Source organism: Nerophis ophidion, linkage group LG19 (assembly GCF_033978795.1).
Source record: "Nerophis ophidion isolate RoL-2023_Sa linkage group LG19, RoL_Noph_v1.0, whole genome shotgun sequence".
NCBI classification, from domain to species: domain Eukaryota; kingdom Metazoa; phylum Chordata; class Actinopteri; order Syngnathiformes; family Syngnathidae; genus Nerophis; species Nerophis ophidion.
In genome coordinates, this window is record NC_084629.1 from 41,154,346 (window position 1) to 41,174,589 (window position 20,244).

At 39.9% G+C, this 20,244-nt stretch overlaps 1 protein-coding gene across 2 annotated transcripts in view; it reads left to right on the plus strand.

Moving 5' to 3' along the window:
• The window catches only part of gpr155a (G protein-coupled receptor 155a), a 50,510-nt gene that overhangs the window by 12,976 nt on the left and 17,290 nt on the right, over nt 1–20,244 (plus strand). For both annotated transcript variants that reach the window (XM_061880009.1, XM_061880010.1), the window contains exons 5-10: nt 4,208–4,363; nt 9,808–9,891; nt 9,977–10,097; nt 10,176–10,260; nt 19,085–19,175; nt 19,239–19,437. In XM_061880009.1, coding sequence (XP_061735993.1) covers nt 4,208–4,363; nt 9,808–9,891; nt 9,977–10,097; nt 10,176–10,260; nt 19,085–19,175; nt 19,239–19,437 — 736 coding nt within the window. The remainder of the gene's footprint in view (nt 1–4,207; nt 4,364–9,807; nt 9,892–9,976; nt 10,098–10,175; nt 10,261–19,084; nt 19,176–19,238; nt 19,438–20,244) is intronic.

Below are 20,244 nucleotides of genomic sequence, written 5' to 3' on the forward strand. Positions count from 1 at the left end.
CAAACTGTAGACATTCAAGGAGATATTTGAAAAGTGACATTTCAAAAGAAAGAAGGTAAAAAAAAAATCAATTTGTTCCACGATCACCTTCATTTACTAACTGTTCAGGAATGGTTTGAATTAAAATTACTGTAAAATTCTGATAAATATGTGCCTGACAGGATGGAACTAACTTGCGATATGGTGTCGATTCGATTCTCTTTTCAACACGATTATTGATTAAAACTAATACTTGCAATATATTATATGTTGTAAAAATGATGATATAACCTTTTCAAAATAGGTTTCTGGTTACAGCTACTGACACGTGATGTACACACAATGAGTTAGCAAGGTGATGGCCTGAAAATGCTTGGTAAAAATCAAATCTTAAATTATTTTTTAAAATGATTTAGAATCTAAATAAATAACAAAACTAATTTCGATGTAAAACGATTTTTTTCGGATTCTATTGGAAAGGCAACAGGAATTAGTGGCCTTTTGTGGGTGTTGCCTAAATGATTACACAGTATGTCTGTCGAAAGAAGCAGTACAAAAAAAACAAAAAACACCTTTGGCGTTAATCCTGAAAGTGTTTTCCACAGAACTGCAATCTACCCGTGGTGGTGGGTTACAGGGGAGGTGGGGGAGATTACATAGTTTGCATAACTGATTTGTTGTAGAATAGAAAGTACTTTATTGATCCCTGGGGGAAATTCAGCACCACAGTTCGCTCACAGTAAACAATAAACACTTAGGTATTTTTTTTACATGTGCATAACATAAATACAGTCTATTATACAGCATTATTCACATGTTAATAATATAAATACAGTTTATTATACAGTATTATTCACATGTTAATAATATACAGTTTATTATACAGTATTATTCAGATGTGAATAACATAAATACAGTCTATTATACAGCAATATTTACATATAAATAAAATAAATACAGTCTATGATACAGCATTATTCACATGTGAATAATATAAATACAGTCTATTAGACAGCATTATTCACATGTGAATAATATAGTTTATTATATACAGCATTATTCACATGTGAATACTAGAAATACAGTCTATTATACAGCATTATTCACATGTGAATAAAATAAATGCAGTCTATTATACATTATTATTCACATGTGAATAATATAAATACAGTCTATTATACAGCATTATTCACATGTGAATAATATAAATACAGTCTATTATACAGCATTATTCAAATGTGAATAACAGAAATACAGTCTATTATACAGCATTATTCTCATGTGGATAATATAAATACAGTCTATTTTACATTATTATTCACATGTGAATAATGTAAATACAGTCTATTATACAGCATTATTCACATGTGAATACTAGAAATACAGTCTATTATACAGCATTATTCGCATATGAATAATATAAATACAGTCTATTATACAGCATTATTCGCATGTGAATAATATAAATACAGTCTATTATACAGCATTATTCACATGTGAATGATATAAATACAGTATATTATACAACATTATTCAAATGTGAATAACATAAAAACCGTCTATTATACAGCATTGTTCTCATGTGGATAATATAAATACAGTCTTTTATACACCATTATTCACATGTGAATAAAATAAGTACAGTCTATCATACATTATTATTCACATGTGAATAATATAAATACAGTCTATTATACACCATTATTCACATGTGAATAAAATAAATACAGTCTATTATACATTATTATTCACATGTGAATAATATAAATACAGTCTATTATACAGCATTATTCGCATGTGAATAATATAAATACAGTCTATTATACAGCATTATTCACATGTGAATAATATAAATACAGTATATTATACAACATTATTCAAATGTGAATAACATAAATACAGTCTATTATAGAGCATTATTCTCATGTGGATAATATAAATACAGTCTATTATACAGCATTATTCACATGTGAATAATATAAATACAGTATATTATACAACATTCAAATGTGAATAAAATAAATACAGTCTATTATAGAGCATTATTCTCATGTGGATAATATAAATACAGTCTATTATACAGCATTATTCACATGTGAATAATATAAATACATTATACATTCAAGTACAGTCAAAAAGGAAAATAGATACTTTATTATACAGTCTGATGGCTGTCGCTATGAATGGCTCTTATGGCCCTTGTGGGAGAAACAAAAAACGTGAAAAGCAAAACAAATATGTTTAGAAATACAATCTAACTTTCCTTTTTTGATTATTTTGTGTTCTGGTTTGTTGTTGTTAATGTTGTCATTTTATATAGTAAGGAAGCGTGCTTCTAGATGGGGGAGGCACAGCACGACCCATAACTCATAGAAAATAGCGATATGTGCTTTTGTCTTACACTCCCCAAAAGTGTCAAGACTAGAAAACATCACTAAATTTATTGCTAGTCAATTTTACGAAAAACACCACCCAGTGGGTCTGAATACTCACTAAATATAGCAGCGAAGTCCCTCAGTAGGCAACACTAATCCTTTCTTTGGCATACCAGGCAGGTATGAGTTGTTGAGAAGCAGTCACAGTGCCATCTACTGTACAGAGTTTGTAACAGCAATCAAGCCACATTCACAAGACAGCTAGTCCCATTATAATGTGTTAATGAGAAAAGGACACAGAGGTAGTGGCACATTTATTTATGCCATTCCGCCACGAATAAATATACGCTCCACAAGTTGAAGTCTCACATAATACATACTTGCCAACACTCCCGGATTTTCCAGGAGACTCCCGAAATTCAGCGCCTCTCCCGGGACAAATTTTCTCCCGAAATTCGAGCGGAGCTGGAGGCCACGCCCCCTCCAGCTCCATGTGGACCCGAGCGACGTGTCGACAGCCTGTTTTCACGTCCGCTTTCCAAAAATATAAACAGAGTGTCCGCCCAATGACGTTACAACTGTAGAATAGTCGAGGGCGAGTTCTTGGTTTCTTATGTGGGTTTTTTGTTAGGCAGTCTCATTAACGTCCTCCCAGCGCGGTAACAACACACAACAAATATAGTCTCACATGGTGGATCTTCTACCGTGAAGCAGTTCGTCTGCCGTAAACAGCAATGTTGTGACACTCTTAAACAGGACAATACTGCCATCTACTGTGCATGCATATGTGAAAATAACATCTACGGCTTTTAGAGCAGTGGTTCTCAGCCTTTTTTCAGTGATGTACCCCCTGTGGAAATGTTTCTAATTCAAGTACCCCCTAGGGCTTCGCGGTGGAAGAGGGGTTAGTGCGTCTGCCTCACAATACGAAGTTCCTGCAGTCCTGTGTTCAAATCCAGGCACGGGATCTTTCTGTGTGGAGTTTGCATGTTCTCCCCGTGAATGCGTGGGTTCCCTCCGGGTACTCCGGCTTCCTCCCACTTCCAAAGACATGCACCTGGGGATAGGCCCCTCCCACCTCCAAAGACATGCACCTGGGGATAGGCCCCTCCCACCTCCAAAGACATGCACCTGGGGATAGGTTGATTGGCAACACTAAATTGGCCCTAGTGTGTGAATGTGAGAGTGAATGTTGTCTGTCTATCTGTGTTAGCCCTGCGACGAGGTGGCGACTTGTCCAGGGTGTACCCCGCCTTCCGCCCGATTGTAGCTGAGATAGGCGCCAGCGCCCCCCGTGACCCCAAAAGGGAATAAGCGGTAGGAAATGGATGGATGGATACCTCCTAATCAGAGCAAAGCATCTTTGGTTGAAAAAAAAAGAAGATAAAGAAGTAAAATACAGCACTATGTCATCAGTTTCTGATTTATTAAATGTATAACAGTGCAAAATGTGGTCTTTCTTGAACTATTTGGAAAAAAAGATGAAAAAATAACTAAAAACTTGTTGAAAAATAAACAAGTGATTCAATTATAAATAAAGATTTCTACACATACTGCGATGAGGTGGTGACTTGTCCAGGGTGTACCCTGCCCCCCGCCCGATTGTAGCTGAGATAGGCGACCCCAAAGGGAATAAGCGGTAGAAAATGGATGGATGGATAGCTGTAAATATACTCCTCCTCTCTTAACCACGCCCCTACTCCTCCACCTCCCGAAATCTCAAGGTTGGCAAGTATGACATAATATCACGCATGACGACCACTTTTGTTGAACTTCAGAGGCATATTCAAACTCCAAATTGTTCCTATTTTTGCCGACAAGTTATAATGATCGACTGTTTTGTGTTTCAACAGATCATTTCTGGGATGGTGATCAGCACTTTCCTCTCAGCTCCAATAATGTTTACCTCGGCCTGGCTGCTCACGCTGCGTTGGATGGATTCAAGGCTGGTGATGAATGCACTGCAGGATGTCCGCTTTTATATAAGCGTCGCCGGCTTAGTGGCACTGGTGAGTCACAACTTGTGTTAACTTTGAACTGAGGCTTCTTTTAACATATTTCAATCTTCATCTTTACCCTGCATGGCAGACGCTAAATGTTTCACAACTTGTGATGTACGTTTTGGGCGACATGTCGAGGCATATTGATAGTAAACGAGCAAGTCTTGTTCGGGATGTGAACGGCAGATTGATGGTTGTCAAACTCAAATATAGTGTGGGCCAAAATTTAAAACTGAACAAAACCGCGGGCCAAGGTTGAACAAATTAACCTTTTAGGTGGTAGCATGTATTGTAGTGTCCCGAAAGAGTTAGTCCTGCAAGGGATTCTGGGTATTTGTTCTGTTGTGTTAGGGTACGGATGTGTTTGTCATTCTTGTTTGGTGTGGGTTCACAGTGTGGCACATGTTTGTAACAGTGTTAAAGTTGTTTAAACGGCCACCCTCAAGTGTCACCTGTATGGCTGTTGACCAAGTATGCATTGCATTCACTTATGAGTGTGTATAAGCCGCTTACATTATGAAGCTGTTTGTATGGAGGATAAGCGAACGTGACGACAGGTTTTAGAGAACGTTAAAGGCCGTGCCCCAATATTGTTGTCCGGGTGGAAATCGGGAGATATTCGGGAGAATGGTTGCCCAGGGGCGATTTTCGGAAAGGGCACTGAACTTCGGAAGTCTCCCGGGAAAATCGGGAGGGTTGGCAAGTATGAATATTAGCGGTGAATGCGGTGTTACAGCGGCACAGCCACTGTATAATACCGGCGGGCCAGCTCTAATGTTAATTTGATATTGCCTCAAGGGCCAAATGAAAGGGCCAGAGTTTGACACCCATGGTTTACACCAATGTTTTTCAACCATTGTGCTGCGGCACAGTGTGCCGTGAGATACAGTCTGGTGTGCCGTGGGAGATGACGTAGTTTCACCTACCGTATTTCCTTGAATTGCAGCCGGGGCGCTAATTCATTTAAAACCTCTTCTCACTCCGGCACTTACCAAAGGCATGCAGTAAAAATTTTTAGTGTGATGTAAGGATACCATCATGAAAACCACATTTAATAAAAAAAACATTATGGTCTTACCTTTACTTGTAAATGAAATCCATGCCAGCTCCTTCCGATCAAAAGCATCGATAACTTGTTTATAGAAGTCCTCCTTATCTTTCTTCAGTTTTAAAAGTCTCTCTGTCTCGATGGAGATTACCTCCTGCTTCGATTGAAAGTCCAGTTTAGAAAACTGCTATCAGACCGCTGCTATCAGTTAGCTCAGCTCCTCACGTGCGGGCGACGACGAAATTATCCTCGGTCAACTCCCCCTCCCGTTCTGCTCCGTGGGTGATCTCTTTATCCCACCGCTGCCACCAGGAAGTGTTATTGTATAAATAATACACTGGGTATTTAGGACTGGAACATGCTTTATTTTAAGCCAGGTTGTTTACATAGGAGTAGTGGTGTTACATCCTAAAAGGTCTGTCGCGTCATATCCGTTCCCAGCATTTGTTGTCACTTCTTCTGCAGCCGAGTAATCGCAGGAAGGATCACTAGCGCCCTCTACCACCAGGAGGCAGGAGTCATTTAATGACTCATATTTGACACACGCAGCTACGGTATATTAATAAAACATAGCTGCTTACTGTTCTTTTTAGCTTGGACCTTAAATCCTACCAAATAGGTCTTAATCTTCTTCCCTTTATGCAATTTCAATTACCGGTATTGAAATCAGCCTCCTCCATTTTGAAAATGATGACAGGGGAAGTGTCACTCGTGACGTGACGAGTTTGACCCGGCGGTAATACTAAGCATGCGGTAATTATTTTGCGAAGCGAGTTTGAGCCGGCAGTAATTCAAGTCAGGCGCATACTATATACCCGGCGGAAATTCAAGGAAATACGGTATTTAGGTTAAAAATGTTTTTTGCTAACCAGGAATTTTAGTCTGCAAATTATGTGTTGTTGCTGAATGTCTATTCTGTCAAGAGCTCAGCAGAGTAACCGCGGAATACTCTTCCATATCAGTATGTGGTAGCTGGTAGCTAATTGCTTTGTAGATGTCGGAAATAGCGGGAGGCAGGGTGCAGGTAAAAAGTTGTCTAATGCTTAAAGGCCTACTGAAAGCCACTACTACCCACCACGCAGTCTGATGGTTTATACATCCATCCATCCATTTTCTACCGCTTATTCCCTTTTGGGGTCGCGGGGGGGGCGCTGGCGCCTATCTCAGCTACAATCGGGCGGAAGGCGGGGTACACCCTGGACAAGTCGCCACCTCATCAATGATGAAATATTAACATTGCAACACATGCCAATACGGCCTTTTTAGTTTACTAAATTGCAATTTTAAATATCCCGGGACTTTTTTCTTGAAAACGTCGCGTAATGATGACGTGTACGCGTGTCGTCACGGGCTGTTATGAATATGAGCGCTGCACACACACACAGCTAAAAGTCGTCTGCTTTAACGGCATAATTACACAGTAATTTAGACATCTGTGTTGCTGAATCTTTTGCAATTTGTTCAATTAATATTGGAGAAGTCAAAGTAGAAAGATGGAGTTGGGAAGCTTTAGCCTTTAGCCACACAAACACACGGTGATTCCTTGTTTAAAATTCACGGACGTGAAACTTTACTACGGATCACAGCGGACATGGATCTCAACCGAATGTCAACCAGCAGGTTTCGGTGAGAAAATTGTGGTTAAAAAGTCGCCTCTTATCGGATATCAGCTGAGCTTGTGCCGCCCGCACAGCTGCCGTCGACTTCCCTGAGACACTGCGCGTCAACACCCGGCCGTGGACGTACACTTCCGACTATCAGGTACTGTTAAACTCGCTAAAACACTAGCAGCACAATAGAAAGATAAGGGATTTCCCAGAATTATCCTTGTAAATGTGTCTAAAAACATATGAATCCGTCTCAATGCAACGCGATTGCAATCACGTTTTTTTTTTTTTTTAACTTTTTTGTTTTTTTCTAGTCCGTCGCTATCAATATCCTCAAACACAAATCTTTCATCCTCGCTCAAATTAATGAGGAAATGGTCGTTTTCTCGGTCCGAATAGCTGTTTTTGTTGGAGGCTCCCATTAAAATCAATGTGAATATGTGAGGAGGCATCAACATGTGACGTCATCGTCTGCGACTTCCTGTAGAGGCAGGGCTTTTCTCCAGTTGTGAACTTTATCATCGATGTTCTCTACTAAATCCTTTCAGCAAAAATATGGCAATATCGCGAAATGATCAAGTATGACACATAGAAGGGAGCTGCTATCCCCGTTTAAATAAGAACATCTCATTTCAGTAGGCCTTTAAACCAAAAATAAACAAAAGGTGAGTGCTCCTAAGAAAAGGCATTGAAGCTTAGGCATGGCTATGCAGAACCAAACTAAATCTCAACTGGCTACAAAGTAAACAAAAACCTAATGTTGGACGACAGCAAAGACTTGCTGTGGAGCAGAGATGGCGTCCACAAAGTACATCCAAACATGACATGACAATCAACAACGTCCCCACAAAGAAGGAATAAAAACAACTGAAATATTCTTGATTGCTAAAACAAAGTAGATGCGGGAAATATCGGACGACATGAAACTGCTACAGGAAAATACCAAAAGAAGAGAAAAAGCCACCGAAATAGGAGCGCAAGACAAGAACTGAAAACACTACACACAGGAAAACAGCAAAAAACTCTAAATAAGTCTGGGTGTGATTTCACAGGTGGTGACAGTACACCTATTTTGAGACAAGAGCTACAGTGATGCATGCTTGCTTATGCTTTAAAGTCATATCCAACAATTGCGACAATGACTTTTTACTGTCAACTGAGTTTTGTTTTTCAATGATTTCTGCTTGTTGAATGCCTCCACATTTTTTTCAATGCAAAAAATGTGACTTGGCTCAAAAAAGGTTGAAAAACAGCGGTTTACATAATGTTTTGCTCGTTTCCTCATTTTACTTTTAGCCCAGTTGGCACCTTTTGTATGGCAAAGCAGCAAGTTGACATGTGTTACACAAGTCAACCCTCTCTGAAAAGGGTTTTATTTGAACTACTAAGGCAAAGTGGAAAACCAACACTAAGGCACATAAAACACATTCAAGCAAAGCAAATAAAACTGCTAAGTGGAAAGGTTTAACTACATGTAATATAAATGGAGAAGGAATGTTGGAGTGAAATAATCATTATTTGAAATACCTTTATTGAGTACCGGTATATATTATTTTAAGATCATTGTATCAGCTGGTGCCATGTAAAAACTCCTCTTTATTCAGTTTTCACAGGTCTGTCTGGTTTTATGTTAATCATAAAAACAGCACCAAGTTTTGCTACTGAACGGTTCAATGCTCCGTAAACCAACAGTAATATATAAAAGAATAAACACGGCCTGACACATAAACATGCTTTAAATGGCTTACCGTATTTCCTTTAATTGCCACCGGTGGCGCTAATTAATTTAAAACCTCTTCTCACTCCGGCGCTTACCAAAGGCATGCGGTCAATTTAGTCCTGCGCTTATAAATTTGAGTGTGATGTAAGGATACCATCATGAAAAGCACATTTAATAAAAAATACGTTCTTATGGTTTTACCTTTACTTATAAATGAAGTCCATGCGCAGCTCCTTCTGATCAAAAGCATCGATAACTTGTTTATAGAAGTCTTCCTTATCTTTCTTCAGTTTTAAAAGTCTCTCTGTCTCTATGGAGAGCTTCCTTTATCACCCCCTGCTTCGATTGAAAGTCCAGTTTAGAAAACTGTTTTATTTTAGATATGTAATCCTCCATGTTAAAAGTGCAAGTGAGAGGAAAAAATAAACGATTGCTGCTTGTTGTCACTTCTTCTGCAGCCGAGTAGTCGCAAGAAGGATCACTAGCGGCCTCTACCACCAGGAGGCGGGAGTCATTTAAAGACTCATATTTGACACACGCAGCTACGGTATATCAATAAAACATAACTGCTTACTGTTTTTTTTAGCATATTAAATAGCTTGGACCTTAAATGCTACTGAATAGTTCTTAATCTTCTTCCCTTTATGCGATTTCAAATGATTGAAATCAGCCTCCTCCATTTTGAAAATGATGACAGGAGAAGACACGAGTTTGACCCGGCGGAAATACAAGGAAATACGGTATGTTTACTTCTAGTGTTGAGTCAGTCAAGCGTACACTTGGCAGAATATCAAAAGAGCAACAAGATTACGACAACACGTGAATCGCTGTAAAAAAAAATACTCCTTGCACCCTAATTTTTCTTTATACAACTCTGAAATGGAAACAGGAGTTCAGAATCGAGAGTTTGAGTTTTGTCCACATAAAATCATGGAAAGGTAGTCTATTTGACTACAATGAAACGTGCTTTTGAGAGGTTTGAGCAGACCCATTTGCTTTGCCAACTGATTCCAAGTATCAAATGTGCTTAATTAGTCAACATACGGGAGGACTACTTACATTATGTTTTCTCTGACAGTTGTGGACCATCGCCGTCATGCTTTTTAAAAAGGCATTCAAGAGGCTACCTGACATGTTTACTGCACACCTTTTCTTGGCACAGGTGAGCGCAGTAAAACGGTTTTAGTCACTAATAAAAAAAAAGTCTGTCTTGCATGCTAAGCAGTCGTCATTGTGTGCTTTCTTAGTTCCTCACTTGTTTTGGAATGATCCTGTGGAAATTTGTGGCGGGGAAAGACAACTTTATCTGTCAGATCTTGACTTTTACGCTACTGAGCACCTCACTCTACAGCACTTACGTCTGGCCAGGTATGGCGTGAAAACACACTGCAACAACATCATATCTCCATGCTACATGTCTTAACATGCACCTTTTTCTTTTTGTAGCTTTCATTGCACTCTCGCTGCTGCTGCTGAGAAGGTTTGACAACTTGAAAGTTTCTCCAGGGTGGTTTATATTCGCCAGCTGGGGGTGAGTCACCATGACGAGCTGCCTGTCAATGTCTTGGTGTGACACCCAGACACCTCACCTCTCATGTCGTGCTAGAACTAGTGTGTTATTAACGTTACTTAATTATATGGCTTCTTTATTTCAACACACGTCATTGCGCAGACAGGTTCTGTTGTTGTTTTACAGTATTTGCATGTAGTTAGTTATAGATAGATAGATAGATAGATAGATAGTACTTTATTTATTCCGTCAGGAGAGTTCCTTCAGGAAAATTACAATTTTCAGCACAATCCCATTCAAGATCAGACAAACATTACAGGGAGACAGAACAGGATCGCTGACGGGTCTGCCGGCTTCCAGCGCCCCTTACAAAAAAGATGACATACAGGTAAACAAGGGGGGGGAGAAAAAAATAGAAGATTAAAATAAAATTTAAAAATCGGTCTTGGCCTAGGCCCTGGAGTGGGGGTGCGGACTGAGGCCAAGGGGAAAAAAAAAAAAAAAAAAAAAAGTTATCTGTTACTACTTACATCAGGGGTGTCAAACCTACCAGCGGTTTTATCCAGCCCTCGGGATGAGTTTGCTAAGTATAAAAATTACCGTATTTCTTCGAATTGCCGCCCGGGCGGTAATTCATTTAAAACCTCTTCTCACTCCTGCGCTTACCAAAGGCATGCAGTAAAAGTAAGCATGCGCTAATTATTTTAAAACCTCTTCTCACTCTGGCACTTACCAAAGGCATGCAGTAAAAATGTGTGTGATGTAGTGAATTATATTCATATAGCGTTTTTCTCTAGTGACTCAAAGCGCTTTACATAGTGAAACCCAATATCTAAGTTACATTTAAACCAGTGTGGGTGGCACTGGGAGCAGGTGGGTAAAGTGTCTTGCCCAAGGACACAACGGCAGTGACTAGGATGGCGGAAGCGGGAATCGAACCTGCAACCCTCAAGTTGCTGGCACGGCCGCTCTACCAACTGAGCTATACCGCCAGTATGTAAGGATACCATCATGAAAAGCACATTTAATTAAAACATTTTTTATTATGGTCTTACCTTTACTTATAAATATAGTCCATGCCAACTCCTTCTGATCAAAAGCATAGATAACTTGTTTGTAGAAGTCTTCCTTATCTTTCTTCAGTTTTAAAAGTCTCTCTGTCTCGATGGAGATATTCCTTTATTACTTCTTCCAGCACATATCACGTCACTCATTTCACGTCTTCTGCAGCCGAGTAGTCGCAAGAAGGATCACTAGCGCCCTCTACCACCAGGAGGCGGGAATCATTTAATGACTCGTATTTGACACACGCAGCTACGGTATTGTGACGGTCTCAAGCCGTCGTCTTGCGGGTTCCCAGGACTACCAAGGAAGGACATGGCTTGAGCAGTTTGACATTGTTTATTTTTCAATAAAACCTCGGTCCAGGTCGCTCTTCCTCTCCTCCTCTCCACTCGCTCGCCGTCTCCTCGGCGCCATCTTGGGCCGGGCTCCAGCGTGCCCTGCCTGTCTGTCGGACCGTCGGCTCCACGGGTATATTAATAAAACATAGCTGTGGCGTTACATCCTAAAAGGTCCGTCGTGCATCCACCGCGTCATATCCGTTCCCAGCATTTGTTGTCACTTCTTCTGCAGCCGAGTAGTCGCAAGAAGGATCACTAGCGCCCTCTACCACCAGGAGGCAGGAGTCATTTAATGACTCATATTTGCTTACGCAGCTACGGTATATTAATAAAACATAGCTGCTTACTGTTCTTTTTAGCATACCGGTATTCAATAGCTTGGACCTTAAATCCTACTGAATAGCTCTTAATCTTCTTCCCTTTATGCAATTTCAAATTACCGGTATTGAAATCAGCCTCCTCCATTTTGAAAATGATGACAGGGGAAGTGTCACTCGTGACGTCACGAGTTTGACCTGGCGGTAATGCTAAGGCAGGTGCATACTATATACCTGGCGGCAATTCGAGGAAATACAGTAAACTAAAATGTTTGAATGAAAGAAGCAGCTGTTGTAAATGTGTCCACTGGATGTCGTACTAGCAATTCTTTGTATCTTTGTAGATGATGCTACATACTGTATGTACAAAATAAACCACATCAGTCGAGGAAAATGATCAAACTACATAAATAACATACTGTAATTTGATTTTGATATAATTATTTTTATCTTGATAGATTGAAAATTAACACCAATGAGTTGACAGATGAACATTATCACATAATTTATTCAGAAATCAAAATAACGACAAAGTATACATACTATTAACCACAACAGGTAATTGTAAAAAAAACAACAACATTATGATTTGTACAATTTCAGAATGTGCTTGTTGTATTTTTAAACAAAGAAAACAATCTGAAGTTGTATTTATTTTTAAGTGATCATGCCGTGATTTCACCAGTGCAGCCCACTTGAGTGTAGTGCCGGGTGATATATCGATATACTTGAAATACTGGATATATCGCGGGTTTGTCTCTGCGATATAGAAAACGACTGTATGGTGATATTGGAGTAGAATAGAATAGAATGAACTTTATTGTCATTATATTTGCATATAACGAGATTAAAGTACCGTATTTTTCGGACTATACGTCGCAATGGCTGAAAATACATAATAAAGAAGAAAAAAAACATGTATACGTCGCACTGGAGTATAAGTCGCATTTTTGGGGGAAATTTATTTGATAAAATCCAACACCAAGAATAGACATTTGAAAGGCAATCTAAAAGCCTACTGAAATTTGATTTTCTTATTTAAACGGGGATAGCAGGTCCATTCTATGTGTCATACTTGATCATTTTGCCATATTTTTGCTGAAAGGATTTAGTAGAGAACATCGACGATAAAGTTCGCAACTTTTGGTCGCTAATAAAAAAGCCTTGCCTGTACCGGAAGTAGCAGACGATGTGCGCGTGACGTCACGGGTTGTGGAGCTCCTCACATCTGAACATTGTTTATAATGTGAGCCTCCAGCAGCAAGAGCTATTCGGACCGAGAAAGCGACAATTTCCCCATTATTTGAGCGAAGATGAAACATTAGTGGATGAGGAAAGTTGGAGTGAAGCACAAAAAATATATATATGTATATATAAAAAAAGCGACGGCTCCAGGCAGTGGCAGTAGGACCGTCTCAGATGTAATTAGACACATTTACTAGGATAATTCTGGAAGATCCCTTATCTGCTTATTGTTTTAATAGTGTTTTAGTGAGATTTTAAAGACAAACCTGAAAGTCGGGTGGCTGCGGTGAAGGCCCGTGTCTCTCAGAGAAGCCGATGGAGGAGCCAAAATCACGGCAACCTTTTTGAGCTGCAGGAGGAAGTCCCATAATCCACCGACTTAATATCACAATTTTCCCAACCAAAAACTTGCTGGTTGACGTAGAAAACATGTTCTATTGACCGCTCTGTGTTAAAGCTTCATAACAAACAAAGAAACACCGGCTGTGTCTGGGTCGCTAAAGGCAGCTGCAATCCACCGCTTTCCACCAACAGCATTCTTCTTTGACGTCTCCATTATTAATTGAACAAATTGCAAAAGATTCAGCAACACATATGTTTAAATTACTGTGTAATTATATGATGAAAAGAGACGACTTTAAGCTGTAAGTGGAGCTGGGCTAAAATGTCCCCTCCAACCAATAACGTCACAAACACGCGTCATCATTCAGCGACGTTTTCAACAAGAAACTCCGCGGGAAATTTGAAATTGTAATTTAGTAAACTAAACCGGCTGTATTGGCATGTGTTACAATGTTAATATTTCATCATTGATATATAAACTATCAGACTGAGTGGTCGGTAGTAGTGGCTTTCAGTAGGCCTTTAAAATAAATAAAGAATAGTGAACAACAGGCTGAATAAGTCTAGGTTATATGAGGCATAAATAACCAACTGCTATGTTAACCTAACAAGAGTCATTCAAATAACTATAACATATAGACCAGGGGTAGGGAACCTATGGCTCGCGAACCAGCTGTGGCTCTTTTGATGACCGCATCCGGCTCTCGGATAAATCTGAGCTGATGCTGCTTATTACGATAACTAATGAATAATTCGACTTGTAATGAAAAATAACGTTCAAAATATAAAACATTGTCATGCATTTTTATGTTCAAGAAGTTGCGTTAATGGTAAGAAGTTATTCATTATTGGTTAGTGTGGGGCTTGCCCTCCTGGGGGTTCTTCAGACCACCAGGCACCGACATGAGAGCCTGTTTCAGGGTTACATTATTGTTTTATTTGTCTTTTTCTCTTTCGTTCTCGCTCTGGCTCCAGCCCCGACCCCGTCTCTCCTCCTAGCTGCTGCTTATAAACAGAGCGACAGGTGATTAGATAACCAGGCCAGGCTGGGCCATCTACCCACCTGTCGCTGATTTCGAGGCCGGTCCTGGCAACACCCTGCTTCGCTGCAAGCCCGCAGGCCACCCCCCCTCCACATTTAGCTTCAGAATAACAATGTTTACAGAAAGAATAAGAGACATGAAATGTTGGTCTTACTTAAAAATGTACGCGTTTAGTTGTGTTCAGTGTTAAAAAAAGTATTATATGGCTCTTACGGAAATACATTTTCAATTTTTTGGCTTCTTGGCTCTCTCAGCCAAAAAGGTTCCCGACCCCTGATATAGAACATGCTATACAATCTCTCACTCCTAATCCATAAATCCCATGAAATCTTCTTCCTGGATGTGGCCTCTAAACAACTCTGCCAACTCCAAAGGTATGCGCCGCTTCCTCTTGTCCTTTTCTGCTGCATATTTCACTACATCCAGCTTGTAATCTGCACTACATGATTTCCTTTTCAACGCCATTTTTGTTCAGCCCTTCTCAGTTTTTATAAGTTACCGCCAACCATAAAATGATCCATTTTAATAGCTACGGCAGTAGCATATAGCAGTTAGCATCCCATGACCCACAATGCACTTCTGCCATGACCCTCCCCCGCCGAATTCTTATTGGTTGACGTGTGTGTGACGATTGCTGACATTTTCTTCGTTTCTTCCGCGAATGAGATAAATAATATTATTTGATATTTTACGTTAATGTGTTAATAATTTCACACCTAAGTCGCTCCGGAGAATATGTCGCACCCCCGGCCAAACTATGAAAAAAATTGCGACTTATAGTCCGAAAAATTTGGTATATCGTGATATTGGAGTATACGTTCTCACACAGTTGCTTTTAGCTGCGGGCATTACACTACAGCAGGGGTAGGGAACCTATGGCTCGCAAGCCAGTTGTGGCTCTTATGGTGACTGCATCTGGCTCTCGGATAAATCTGAGTGTCACACCTATGGATCATGTTTTGTTTTGTCATGTTATGTTTTTGATTTTGGACATTCAGTCACGTTTTGCACTTCCTGGTTTTGTTTCCATGCCAACGTATTAGTTCCCACCTTGTCACGCCCCTGCCCTCAGTCCCGCACCTGTTCCTGATTATCACAGCCAGTATTTAAATAATTTTCTTTCTGTTCATCATTCTGGGATCCTCACACATTCACACGCACCCTACCCATGCTGTTCAAACCTTTATGTCCTGTCCACAGTTTATATATTTATGCCACAGTGCACTCTTTTGTTTCATGTCTTTAGTCTTGCCATCATGCTGTTTAAGTTTATAGTTAAATGGTCTTTCATGCCCTTGAGCAGGTGTTTTTGTTTCACGTTTGTAGTGTTTAGCCAAGTTTCTTCCTCCATTGTGAGCGCTTTTTGTTTATTTGTTTATTAAATAAACAACCATGTACTTACATTCATGCTTGACTCGTCCCACATCATGCTTGCATCGAGGAAGCACAAACATCCACAGCCTCAGCCTGACACTGAGTTGACATTGCTTAACACGATAAGTAATGAATAATTCCACTTGTAATCACAGTGTTAAAAATAACGTTCAAAATATAAAATATTCTCATGCATTTTTAATCCATCCATCCGTTTTCTACCGCACCTCTTCAAGAAGTTGCGTTAAAAGTAAGAAGTTATTTATTTATTATTGGTTAGTGTGGGGCTTGCCCTCCTGCGGGTTCTTCAGACCCCCAAGCACCGACATGAGAGCCTGTTTCAGGGTTACAATATTGTATTACTTTTCAATTAGTCTCTCAGTTGCTTTCCAGCAATTGTCTTTTTCTCTTTCGTTCTCGCTCGCGCTCTGGCTCCAGCCCCAACCCCGTCTCTCCTCCTGGCTGCTGCTTATAACAAAGCGACAGATGATTAGATAACAAGGCCCAGCTGGGCCATCTACACACCTGTCGCTGATTTCAAGGCCAATCCTGATGACACTCCGCTTCGCTGCAGGCCCTCAGGCCACGCCCCCTCCACATTTAGCTTCAGAATAACAATGTTATTACAAAGAATAAGAGACCTGTTATACTATAGAAATGTTGGTCTTACTTAAAAATGCACGCGTTTAGTTGTGTTCAGTGTTAAAAAAATATGATATGGCTCTTAAGTAAATACATTCTAAAATATTTGGCTTCTTGGCTCTTTTAGTCAAAAAGGTTCCCGACCCCTGCACTACAGGCTTTTCTCACTCTTTCTTGTCTCTCCTTCTCACAGAGACCTAAAACAAGCGCACCTTCATACATACGTCACATGATGTCAGCTCATACGCCCTCGCAGAGCAGAGAGGTAGCAGCACGGGCAACATTAGCTGTGATGCTAGCGGAGTGGTGCGAGTGGTAATGCGAGAGAAAGAAGGTGTGAATCTGGTAACAAATGAAGGAAGAATTAATTTCTAATAAAAACAGCAGGGGGTCCATCGTCTGGCGGTGGTTTGGCTTCATGTGTGAAGATGTCAGACAAATATGCGGCAAAAGCGTTGCTACAAAAAGTAGCAGCTACTGCTAATTTGTAGCATCATTTGAAAAGTCACCCGCTAGAGAACGAAGAGAGCTTGAAACTCTGCATGTCAACATCTCCGTTCGGTGCCACACCCACAAAATGCCGAAGCAACCATTTCCACATCAACACCGTATGAAACAAATAGTCGACAACAGAAGGAGATAACGTCCGCAGGAACCTATCACATAGCGAAGGACATACACTATTTGATTTCCTATTATGCAGCTCATTTTTATTTGACACTTATTGAAATATCTTGTGTGACATCATGCACAAAAGTGCACTTTATTTGTTTTAAACTATTGTAGTGGCGTTCTTTACAAAAAGTGCACTTTAGTGTTGTTTTGATGTCATCTTAGTGACATCATGCACAGAAGTGAACTAATAGCTTGTTTTAAAGGGGAACATTATCAGCAGACCTATGTAAGCGTCAATATATACCTTGATGGTGCAGAAAAAGGACCATCTATTTTTTTAACCGATTTCCGAACTCTAAATGGGTGAATTTTGGCGAATTAAACGCCTTTCTGTTTATCGCGCTGGAAGCGATGACATCAGAATGTGACGTCGCCGAGGTAACACACCCCCCCTTTTCATTTTCAACACATTACAAACACCGGGTCTCAGCTCTGTTATTTTCCGTTTTTTTGACTATTTTTTGGAACCTTGGAGACATCATGCCTCGACGGTGTGTTGTCGGAGGGTGTAACAACACTAACAGGGAGGGATTCAAATTGCACCACTGGCCCCAAGATGCCAAAGTGTCTGCCGCCAGACCCCCATTGAATATGCCGGAGTGTCTCCACATTTGACCGGCGATGCTAAGACAGACATGGCACAGAGATGTATGGATAACCTGCAGATGCATTTGCAACGATAGTCAATGAAATCACAAAGGTGAGTTTTGTTGATGTTGACTGCCAGCTAATCGATGCTAACATGCTACGCTAATCGATGCTAACATGCTATTTACCGGCGGTGCTAAAGCAGACATGGCACAGAGATGTATGGATAACCTGCAGATGCATTTGCAACTATATCACGTTTCCTCCCACCCATATTTAATGCGAAACAAACACTTACCAATCGACAGATTGAAGTTGCTCCAGTGTCACAAGATGCGAAAGTCCTGATCGTTTGGTCCGCACATTTTACCGGCGATGCTAACGCAGCTATTCGGCCATGCTATGGCTATGAATAGCGTCAATAGCTATTCGCTCAATATCTTCAGTTTCTTCTTCAATATTTTCATACTCCAACCATCTGTTTCAATACATGCGTAATCTGTTGAATCGCTTAAGTCGCTGAAATCCGAGTTTGAATCCGAGCTAATGTCGCTATATCTTGCTGTGGTATTCCCATTGTTTTTTTACATTGGCAGCACTGTGTGACGTCACAGGGAAATGGCAGAAATAAGGCACTTAAAAGCTTTATTTAGGGATATTCCGAGACCGGTAAAATTTTGAGAAAAACTTCAAAAAATACAACAAGCCACTGGGAACTGATTTTTATTGTTTTTAACCCTTTTGAAATTGTGATAATGTTCCCCTTTTAAAATGTCTGACAATCTTGCACTTTCTGTTTTGGAAATGACATGAATGTTTGTGCCACTGCTTAATAACTGTTTAATGAATGCACTTTTAGTTGTGATTTCCCTCCCTGCATGAAAGTGTAAAAGTAGCATATGTGAATGCAGTAAGAAGAATGTTTGAATGTAGACACATAGAATCATCATACTGCTGTGATTATATGCATCAAGTGTTCATTCAAGGCTAAGGCAACATATCCACACATACATATATGGTGTATCGTGACATGGCTTAAAAATATCGAGATATTGATAAAAGGCCATATGGCCCAGCCCTACTTGGGAGTAGACTTCTCTCCATGTGGCCCCCGATCCAAAATAAGTCTGACACCCCTGACTTACATGCATTGCATTATTAAAGCAGCAGTTACTGTTTTAAATTGCAATTGTGTGCGCTGTCTTTCTTTTACCAGGATCCCTGCCTTCATAACTGCCGTGTTACTCATTTGTGGGGAAAAAATGCCGGACACCATAGACTCGTCTGTCTTTTACAGCAAACCACAGGTATGCAGCAAATATGTTTGTTGCCCAGTTCATGAAGTTTCTTACGAGTGTGTTGTTTGACAGATCATCTGCACCACAACAGTGCTGTCGCTCAGTTTACTACTCGGAGGGAGCTCCCTGGTGTTGCTGGGTAGAGGAAGCTGGGTCCAAGAGGACAGAAGTGGAGGGGAGAACACATCTGTGGAAGACCTTGTGACTGAAACTGAACAGGACAGCCAGTCTTTGTTTGAGCCAGAAGCCCGTTCAGAAGATCTTAACACAGGTACTCAGTCGCTGGTATTCATGCTATTATTTGTCTGTCTCTATTTACACAAATACAAATAGATGGAATAGAAATTGAAAGAATAAAAGAAACCAAATATCTAGGTGTATTGATTGATGATAAATTGACTGGAAATTTCATGTCAAAAATATACAACATAAAGTAGCAAGAAACACATCAATAATGAATGAAGCTATGAAGATGGGTGAAAATATGTCAATACGGTTGGATATACCTTATGGTGTACCCCAGGGATCAATACTGGGACCAAGATTGTTCAATCTTTATATAAACGATATTTGTAAAGTTACAAAGGACTTGAAGTTAGTTTTATTTGCAGACGACACAACTGCTTTCTTGTTCAGGAGAGAACACACAGAAGATAATACAAATAATAATGGAAGAAATGAACAAATTAAAAAAATGATTTGATAAAAACAGACTATCTTTGAATCTCAGTAAAACTAAAATAATGCTATTTGGTAACAGTAGAAAAGAGCATCAGACACGAATACAAATAGCCGGAGTAGATATTGAAAGGGTAAAAGGACCCAGATTTTTGGGAGTATTAATAGATGATAAAATGAACTGGAAATCTCAAATACAAAACAAAAAATATTTCGATAATGAATAAAGCAAAAATACGTCCTGGGCCAAAAATCACTTTATATTCTCTACTGCTCGCTAGTGTTACATATCGGAGTTATTGTGCAGAAATATGGGGAAACAACTACAAATGTGCGCTACATTCGTTAACTGTGTTACAAAACAGATCGATTAGAATAATACACAATGTTGGATATAGAG